Here is a 10479-nt window from a genome sequence, read left to right as displayed (position 1 = left end):
TATATATATATGTATATATATATATAAATATATGCAAAGCAAACTGCATTCAAGGAACTTAAGCTACAGGAACATAATGTCAGCGTTGCTGAAGAATACATTTAATCTTTCAGTTAAAATGCCAAAAGAACTGCAAAAACACTTTTCAATTTGTGAAGAACTGATTTTTTTCATATTTTTTATTGCACCAACATTTCTTTCTTATATTTCAGAACTGTTTTGTCCAGTAAACTTGTGTATACTGAAGTATTATATGCATAAGCTTAGTAGTTCAGGTCAGTTTCAGACTGTATTTGTAAATCCTTCTGAAAACAGGAGGAATGTCCTGGCAGTCCATGAATCATCTGGGCTTGGGGATGTGGGATACATTCGCTGGCAGCTCATGCTTTGCCTCTTCCTCATCTTCACCATCGTCTACTTCAGCCTTTGGAAAGGAGTCAAGACTTCAGGAAAGGTTACTGAGTCCTAAAATATTAAATGAAACGTGCTACTGTTTTGAACAGCTCATTCTACATCCTCTCATCCTCCGTGTCTCTCTCAGGTAGTATGGGTGACTGCCACCCTGCCGTACGTGGTGCTGTTGATCCTTATGATCCGTGGTGCAACTTTGCCAGGAGCGTGGAAAGGAGTGGTGTTCTACCTCAATCCCAAATGGGAGAAACTGCAGGAGACCAGCGTGAGTGCTTTTCTCTTACCACCTCTCAGACTTTTCCATTTGTGTCTAGCATTGATTTATTGTTAAATTAGATTGTGTTGTTTCTTGACATTCTTTACTTATCTTGTTACCCTTTTAAATGTATTTATGTGCTGTTTTGATGGCAAAATGCATGTATGTGGGAAAGTGTTTTTATTTCATGCAGTAATAAAAAGACTTGAGGCATTTGGGCAGGAAACTCATGAATCACTAGTAGCTGAACTGACCTGGGGGAAATATGGACTTCATAAAGGGCATATTTCTTCATAAATGTTGAGATAAGTTAATAATAAAGAAATACATGATAAATAGGTATATAAATGGTCAATGGAGGCAATACGTAAACTGCATATATTTCATATTTCGAGTCATGAGATCTTTGCTGTATAAGCCCAGTGCTGTTTGCTAGGTGATGCAGCGCTGCGGAGAGCCGTGATGAGAAGCAAAAATAAAGCACTCGGGGCTAATGAGATGCGTAATTTTTTCCATCATGAAAGGCCCTCATACTCATTGACACACACATTTCTCTCCACACAAATCTTCAGATGTGATCAAGCACCGCTTAATCCCAGTATTCTGTGATGTCATTGTCTTCAGCATTTCCTACCCATTTCAGTTCCTGAAATGAAATAAAGTGAATTTTAAAAATGATCTTTATGATCCAAACCAATGTTTTGATCTGTTTTCATGTGTTTGTCTCTAGCCACACTTTTGTTTATGGTATGGAATGTTTTGTAGGTATGGGTAGATGCAGCTGCGCAGATCTTCTTCTCTCTCGGTCCTGGTTTTGGCGTTCTTCTCGCCCTGTCCAGCTACAATCCCTTCAACAATAACTGCTACAGGTACAGACAAAACCTTCATTTTCATCACATTGATCAAGTGGAATTTTCAGCATCCTCTGTTTATCAGCATTTGCATTGAGTTCTTCATGGCTGTTTGATATTTTCAATAAAGGATATTAAAATAATATCTAATTAAGTTAATATCTGAATCATAAATTAAATCTTTGTACATATACTTCTGTTCAAAATTCTGGGGTTAGTACGATTTTTTTATATTTTTGAAAGAAGTCTCTTATGCTTATGGAAGCTGCATTTATTTGATCAAAAATACAGTAAAACGGTAATATTGTGAAATACTATTGCAATTTAAAATGTTTTCTATTTGAATATATTTAAAATGTAATTTTTTTTTACTGTGAAGCTGAATTGTTTTTTTTTTCAGCATCATTACTCCAGTCTTCAGTGTCTCATGATACTTCAGAAATCATTCTAATATGCTGCTCAGGAAACATTTAACAGATGTGCTGCTTAATTGTTTTGAGGAAACCATGCCACTTTTTTTTTTTCAAAGTTCTTTGATGAACAGAAAGTTCAAAAGAACATGTGAAATTGAACTCTATAACATTATACATGTTTTTACTGTCATGTTTGATCAATGTAATTCTTCCTTGCTGTATAAAAGTATTAATTTTTTTTTTTTTTTTTTATTCTTACTGACCCCAAAATTTTGAACGGTAGTCTATGAACAGAACAGCAAACTGATACTGTGCTATAACAAAACAGACCTGCCAATTCTGGCCAATGTGATTCCCGCTCACTCTTAATTCTGATTCTATCTATAGCTTAGCCATTTATTTACATTCGGCTCTGTGTCCACTAACCAAGGAGAAATGCCATCAAAACGAACTGGGTTCTGATGAATCATAAGATGAACCAAAATGCCCTGCCCCATGAGTAAATGATATAAAAACAAGATTAGAACTGCAAATTATGGCCAGTTTGAAGAGATGAATGGGCAGCATATTTGAGTGAGAGGAAATTGAATTGTGTGCTATACTGTAAGACTGTCAGGAGGCACATGGGCAATCTAAACAGATCACGTCATATCTAAAGATGAGAATATCACATAGACGTGGACATGGGATCTGGCGACCGCCCACGGCGAGTTCTGTCAGTCATCACAGTCAAGCATCAATCACATTTTTTCAGTTTCGTTTGTAAATGACTTTCTCTTTGTGATTTGTACAGAGATGCTATTGTAACCAGTCTGGTGAACTGCCTGACAAGTTTTGTGTCAGGATTTGTTATTTTCACTGTCCTGGGATATATGGCTGAACAGAGAAATGTAAACGTTGAGGATGTAGCCAGGGACAAAGGTGAGCTTTCCTTTTTGCCTTTCATAATAGTTCAAATGTTTTGAGGTTTACTGTAGATGTGCTGCATCAAACCAAAAATAACATACAAGACTTTCAGCCCTGTAAGTGAAGCATTTTGTCTTTTACCTCAAATTTGTCTTTCGACTTTCTGCACCTCCTCTAGGACCCAGTCTGCTCTTCATCACATATCCAGAAGCCATTGCAAATATGGTTGGGTCGACTTTCTTTGCCATCATCTTCTTTGTGATGATGATTACTCTTGGACTGGACAGCACGGTATGAATACACTTACACCTGTAAATGTGCAGAAACAAAAATATTTCTAAATATGCATGTGAAGCCAGCAAAGGTACATAATTTATAGACATACAGATATGAAACATGAATGACATACAGAACTAGATTTGTATGTCCAGATGAAAGGAAGCAAGGAAACAACAAAATATTTTTAGGTAAAACTTTTGTTTTCAAGTTTGGCTCCGTTTAAATTAAATGGCATCAGAATCGTCTTAAACTCTGCTGTCATGACAGTCAGCAGCACACATCTTGTTTCTTTTGGCTGTGGCTGTGCATGAGAATTCAGAAAGAACACCAATTACAATTCAATATGAAATTTACTACAATGATATCACTGCTTATGTAAGACTTTTATCTTTTTCTAGTTTTCAAAAGCCAATAGTACGTCAAAATCTGAAATGATATACAAAAAGCCTGAATGGAGATTGTATATTCAACAGCTGAATTATAAAAATACAGTTCTGCCCTGCAATTGCAAAATATATGATTGAGTGTTCATTGTTTTTTTGTGTGTGCTTTCTTGCCTCAGTTTGGTGGGCTAGAGGCCATAATCACAGCTGTAATGGATGAGTACCCAGACACCCTGTCCCACCGGAGAGAGCTGTTGGTTCTTGGACTGGTGGTTGTTTGCTTTCTGGGCTCTCTCAGCACCCTTACTAAAGTGAGTTTCAGTGAACTTCTGGATCTCAGTTTGTTGAATTTACCAGTACAATAAGGATATTTCAGCAGGGCAACACAATATTATAATAACAGAGTATGTGAAATAGAATATAGGTTAATAAAGAAGAAAAAATATGTTTTACTGATATGTTGTTGTTGTTTTTTTTTTTTTGCAAGGGTGGTGCATATGTGGTAAAGTTACTAGAAGAATTTGGAGTTGGTTCTTCAATTATAGCTATAGTATATATATATATATATATATATAATGCTGTTTGAAACATTCTATGCATGAAAGAATCATGAAAAAATGTTTCAACAGAATCATGTTTTCCACAAAAATATTAAAATATGAAGTTATATTAACCTTTTGAACTTTGATAATAACAAATGTTATGGTGACACTAACGACTGCAGTAACGGCAGTATCATCTTTGTCATCACAGGAATGAATTACAGTTTAGCATTTTTAATTTAAACAGTTTAAAACATTTATTTCAAATTGTAATAGTATTATTATAACATTTCTATGATTTTGTCTAAACATCAGGTCTAAGTGTACATAAACAAAAATGTCAGTATTTAAAATAACCCCATTTGTATGTCCAGATGAAAGGAAGCAAGGAAACAACAAAATATTTTTAGGTAAAACTTTTGTTTTCAAGTTTGGCTCCGTTTAAATTAAATGGCATCAGAATCGTCTTAAACTCTGCTGTCATGACAGTCAGCAGCACACATCTTGTTTCTTTTGGCTGTGGCTGTGCATGAGAATTCAGAAAGAACACCAATTACAATTCAATATGAAATTTACTACAATGATATCACTGCTTATGTAAGACTTTTATCTTTTTCTAGTTTTCAAAAGCCAATAGTACGTCAAAATCTGAAATGATATACAAAAAGCCTGAATGGAGATTGTATATTCAACAGCTGAATTATAAAAATACAGTTCTGCCCTGCAATTGCAAAATATATGATTGAGTGTTCATTGTTTTTTTGTGTGTGCTTTCTTGCCTCAGTTTGGTGGGCTAGAGGCCATAATCACAGCTGTAATGGATGAGTACCCAGACACCCTGTCCCACCGGAGAGAGCTGTTGGTTCTTGGACTGGTGGTTGTTTGCTTTCTGGGCTCTCTCAGCACCCTTACTAAAGTGAGTTTCAGTGAACTTCTGGATCTCAGTTTGTTGAATTTACCAGTACAATAAGGATATTTCAGCAGGGCAACACAATATTATAATAACAGAGTATGTGAAATAGAATATAGGTTAATAAAGAAGAAAAAATATGTTTTACTGATATGTTGTTGTTGTTTTTTTTTTTTTGCAAGGGTGGTGCATATGTGGTAAAGTTACTAGAAGAATTTGGAGTTGGTTCTTCAATTATAGCTATAGTCTTTCTGGAGGCCACAGCAGTATCCTGGTTTTATGGTAAGGTTTATATATATATATAATGCTGTTTGAAACATTCTATGCATGAAAGAATCATGAAAAAATGTTTCAACAGAATCATGTTTTCCACAAAAATATTAAAATATGAAGTTATATTAACCTTTTGAACTTTGATAATAACAAATGTTATGGTGACACTAACGACTGCAGTAACGGCAGTATCATCTTTGTCATCACAGGAATGAATTACAGTTTAGCATTTTTAATTTAAACAGTTTAAAACATTTATTTCAAATTGTAATAGTATTATTATAACATTTCTATGATTTTGTCTAAACATCAGGTCTAAGTGTACATAAACAAAAATGTCAGTATTTAAAATAACCCCATTTATTTCATTTTCTCCAGGTATTAACAGATTCAGCAATGATATCAAATCAATGTTGGGCTATACTCCAGGACTCTTCTGGAGAGTGTGTTGGGTTGCCATCAGCCCAGCTTTTCTCGCTGTAAGTTTAAACAAAGATGTTCTGACAGCATGTGCAAAGTTTGTGAAATGTTAAAATCATCTTTCACGCTCTCAAAACTCTTTAAGCACCCACCACCTCCTTTCCACCCTTTATTACCTTCATAATCTCATCCCCTCACCTGTCCACACGGTCACAATTCCCAGTCTGCAAATGTCAAACCGCATGCACCCTTATAGCCTAATATTCCTCTGATACTTCTGCATGCATTATAGCTAATCTCAACAGGCCAGAGCTGCCACACACGGCTGACATTTCCACAATCATTTTTTTCATAATTTTCCTGTTATTCTTTTTTCGTTTAAAAAACAAACAAACATGATAAACGGCTGCCCGTCTCATCTCCTGAGACAGTGTTTGAGAGGTTATTTGAAATGCTGGAGAGAAGACATTTGTCACTGTTCCTTCAAGACTCTACAATTTTCCGCGCTCCATAGACCACATAGGGGTGTGTAGGGTCTACGGGATAATATGGACCTTTTGAATCTAAAATAATCTGATCAGAGTCTCACTCTAAAGATGTTTTCAGACTTATCAATCCACCTGAACTCACAGAGACTGCAGTGACCTACAGAGGACCCTAATCTGAGTATCCTAATTGTTAAAACACTCTTAAAATGAGATATGACATTTTAAAGTTTCATGCTTGATAAATGGAGCTTTTTAAAGCAACTGCATTTTTTTTTAGAAGTAATAACACTGTTTTATACAGTTTTATGTGCTAATTTAACTCACTGAATATGTTTCCCATTCATTTCTTCAGTACATCATTATCAGCTCACTGTTGAACCCTCAGCCTCTCTCACTATTCGACTACAAGTTCCCAGACTGGAGCATCACGGTCGGTTTCATCATCGGAGCTTCCTCCTTCATATGGATCCCCATCTACATGGTGTACAAGTTTGTGTGGACCCCAGGCTCTCTTAAACAGGTGAGACATGCATGTTGCACCATTGGCTGACTAAATGAACAACTACTCCTACTTGAAAAGCATTCTTGTAGATCTCAGGAGAAATTTCTAAGTCTCACCCAAATTAATTTACTCACCCTCAGGCCACCCAAGACGTAGATGAGTTTGTTTCTTCATCAGAATGGAATTGGAGAAATTTAGCTTAATATCATTTGCTCACCGATGGATCCTCTGCAGTGAATGGGTGCCGTCAGAATGAGAGTCCAAACAGCTGATAAAAACACAGTAAATCCATCATATACTGTCTTGTCAAGTGAAAAGCTGTGTGTTTGTAAAAAACAAATCTATCATTAAGATGACTTTAACTTCAAACCATTGCTTCCGGCTATGAATAGAGTCCTCTATCCATAATATTGATTTATCCAGTGAAAAAGTCATCTCATCTGAATCAGGAGAGAAATATGTGCAGATCAAACACTGTTTACAAGCGAACAGTCCAAAACAGCTCTAAACAAATTTGTCGGTGGGTTTTGATGTGAGAGAACAACAGGGGATGGACTTTTCATGTTATTATGGATTATGGACTAAGCGACAAATACAAATACGCAGCTTTTTATTTCTCTAGACATTAATTCATGGACTGGAGTCGTCCATATTTTTTTATCAGCTGTTTGGCCTCTCATTCCGACGGCACCCATTCACACAGAGGATCCATGTGATGTAAAGCAAAATTTCTCCAAATCTGTTCGAATGAAGAAACAAACTGAGGGTGATTCCCATTCCTTGAAATTCATAAAATGGGTAAAGTTGCTCACATGTTGTTTTCAATTCAATTTCAGCGTCTTGCTGTGTGTCTGCGACCAGAGAGAACACTGCCAGACATCCACACAGACAGTATGGGCCTAAGTCCTGTACCATAGACCACTGAGAGAAAAACAACTGAACGCAACTCACAAAAAAAAGTGTCTCCAAAAATGTCTCCACGGCCAACTAAGCAACTTTTGCATAGTTTTAGGGATTTGTCCAGTTGAAATATAAAGAAAAAATGATCTATTCAAAAGTGACGTACACTCTAAAAAATGCTGGGTTGTTTCAACCCAACTTTGGCTCAGATATGGACTAACCCAACTTCTGGGTTAAAAATGGAATGTAAAAATGTAACCCAACGGTTGGGTTAGTCCATATTTGACCCAAAGTTGGGTTGAAACAACCCAGCATTTTTTAGAGTGTACGATTAGATTTAATCTGAAAAAAAGAAAACATTCAATGTAAGTTATAATTGATAATTAAATAATCTGTGCATTTTACAAATGATTGATGTTCTTTTTTTAATTTAAGGTTTATGTGTAAGATGAAGAGTTCAGTGGTATTTTTTACATTGTAAGTCATATTTACCCTCCAAGTCACAAAATGTTTTTTGAGATACATGCAAGTAAGATTACCTCATTGTGAGAAATTCAGCCAATGAGAACAGAGAACTTCATACACATTTCTCACTTATTTTTTCTGAAATAACTGTTGTCAAGATTGAATCATTTTGGTGTTTTTCTGCCTTAACTCTAACTAAATATTGTAGCTACTTCTTTGTAAAACCTGTATTGATATTGTGCCTCACCAAGAAAAGGACAAAAAGACAAAAATAAGGGTTTCTTCTGAACTAACACTACATGACTGTTTGAAATTTTCATTCTCTAACAAAACTTGAGCCCCAATCCTAGCTATGTGTAACGTGTTCATTTTCTTCCCACATATAATAAAGAACTGAGGATGTTACTGAACTCTGGATGTGACCAAATATTAAATTGCTATGAAGGTCTTATTATGGATAGTTCAAAATGTGGTTCATATATACTATGTCTGCACTGTAGGTTGTGGCAGAGAGTTTTGCTTGCGTGTATGTTTGGAAAATTAATAAAGCTGTACTTAACATTCCTATCTATCTATCTATCTATCTATCTATCTATCTAGATTTACAATGCTATGTGTGATTCCCTCTTTCGTTCTCTTAGGGTGAACAGCCTAGCACTTTAATTAACATGTTGATTTGCATTGAGCTGCAGTATCCAGCATCTGTAAACACACAAGGGGTAGGAGAACAGCATTGTGTCAGGCATTTAAATGAGATGTTTTATTAAAGACCAGATCTTCAATCGCCACCAATCGCAGCTCTGGGAAACGCGGCTCAGTTCTGCCAGTTTCAGGTATGGGGTGAGAGAATAGAGCAAAGATAATGCTATTCCACATTCAGCCACTTCTAGCAGAGGCCGCAGAATGGATCAAAGGCTTCAGTGCAGGCGACTGGAGTAGAGGTGGACCTCAACTACAGAGGAGCCTAACAAAAGGGCTGCAGGCTCTGTGCTCCTCTGTTAATTACCAAAATTGAAAGACCAAGAGTTGCATGGAAAAGGCTAGTGAGTGACAAACTGTATGTGACCTGCAATAACAGTGTTTCATGAGGTGAAGTTAAGGCCGTAGAAAAATCTTTAACAAACTAAGGTTCACAAACAGTTAATGAAAAACTGACGATGACTTAAAATGAAACATTTTAACATAAAAATGATCGAAACTGTTAAAACTATAAAAACTGCATGTAATGTGATCATTATTCAACATCAGAGATCCGTGAACATTAAATTATTGAAACATTAACTTACATTTATACGAGTACTATAAGAGTACTAAATATTTTAGGTCAAAGGGGTTCAGCTGACAAAAAAGGTTTGTGAATTGCATTTATTTATAGGTCTATGATTGCGAAATTCTGTTATTATAACAAACGTACCAATTTAACATGAATGCAATTCTAAACGTAAGCCATTTCTATGGTCATAAATTACCATTTTAATTTTGCTTATGACTGGGACATGTAAAATACAGATTTTATTTTAAACTATCTATACTTCTTGGTTAGTTTTAAACCTATGCAAAAATACTTAGTTACTACAGAAAACAAACTATCAACAAGACAAAATCTAAAATGAATGGACTTACTGTGATGATGCATTTCCACAGTTATTGTAAATCTAGCAAAGTTGTAAATATTTTCTTTTATAACACTATGCTTTGTGTTTTCTTATCTTAGCATTAAATTGCATACTATAACTAGTTAACGCCATTTCAAAAGCTGGCAAATTTGGCATCTTTCACTCATTTGACCAAAGTACCCAAATCAGTCCCTCTCAACGAAATTTCTTTTTTTTTTTTTCAGGACGCAAAATAGTGAAGTCTTTCAATATTTGGCCTACTCTGAAAACATTTTGAGTTGCAGGATGACTGCCGTAGTTCTATAAAAAGAGACATGGAAGTAATATGAGAGACATAGCACCAGCATGTTGCTTTAGTTTTTAGACAATGGTCAAATATCCTGTCATTATAGGCCTATAAAAATACTGGCCAAACAGAATCCCACTTTGCTTAGGCCGGGAGTGACCTGCATTGCGTGCAAAAAGAAAAAATCTCTAGAGCATCATCATTGAATTTATGGTAAATATTTAAAAAGTCTGTCCCAATAGCATCAATTAGGCACAACTTGCGTAATCGCATTGGAAACTGCGAAGGGCATGTACTGGGATGATCATGTTGGTTTAAAGGGTTAGTTCACCCAAAAATGAAATTTTTAATTAATTACTCACCCTCATGTTGTTCGAAACCCGTAATACCTTCGCTCATATTCGGAACACAATTTAAGATATTTTTGATGAAATATGAGGGCTCTCTGACCCTCCCATAGACAGCAAGGTAACTACCACGTTCAAGGTCCAGAAAAGTACCAAGATGATCGACAAAATAGTCCGTGTGCCATCAGTGGTTCAACTGTAAAGTTACGAAGCTACGAGAATACTTCTTTG

General features: G+C 35.8%; 1 protein-coding gene across 1 annotated transcript in view; it reads left to right on the top strand.

Moving 5' to 3' along the window:
- Positions 1-7615, top strand: part of slc6a4b (solute carrier family 6 member 4b) — a 10494-nt gene extending 2879 nt beyond the window's left edge. Inside the window, exons 4-13 of the mRNA XM_016441749.1 lie at positions 316-454; positions 542-676; positions 1433-1536; positions 2725-2852; positions 3016-3128; positions 3679-3810; positions 5134-5233; positions 5603-5703; positions 6485-6652; positions 7471-7615. Coding sequence (XP_016297235.1) covers positions 316-454; positions 542-676; positions 1433-1536; positions 2725-2852; positions 3016-3128; positions 3679-3810; positions 5134-5233; positions 5603-5703; positions 6485-6652; positions 7471-7551 — 1201 coding nt within the window. The 3' untranslated portion in view covers positions 7552-7615. The remainder of the gene's footprint in view (positions 1-315; positions 455-541; positions 677-1432; positions 1537-2724; positions 2853-3015; positions 3129-3678; positions 3811-5133; positions 5234-5602; positions 5704-6484; positions 6653-7470) is intronic.
- Positions 7616-10479: the final 2864 nt, after the last annotated feature.

This window comes from Sinocyclocheilus anshuiensis, unplaced genomic scaffold, assembly GCF_001515605.1.
Source record: "Sinocyclocheilus anshuiensis isolate Anshui unplaced genomic scaffold, SAMN03320099.WGS_v1.1 scaffold799, whole genome shotgun sequence".
NCBI lineage: Eukaryota > Metazoa > Chordata > Actinopteri > Cypriniformes > Cyprinidae > Sinocyclocheilus > Sinocyclocheilus anshuiensis.
The sequence above is the reverse complement of the archived record's forward strand: the minus strand, read 5'-3'. Positions and strand labels throughout refer to the sequence as shown.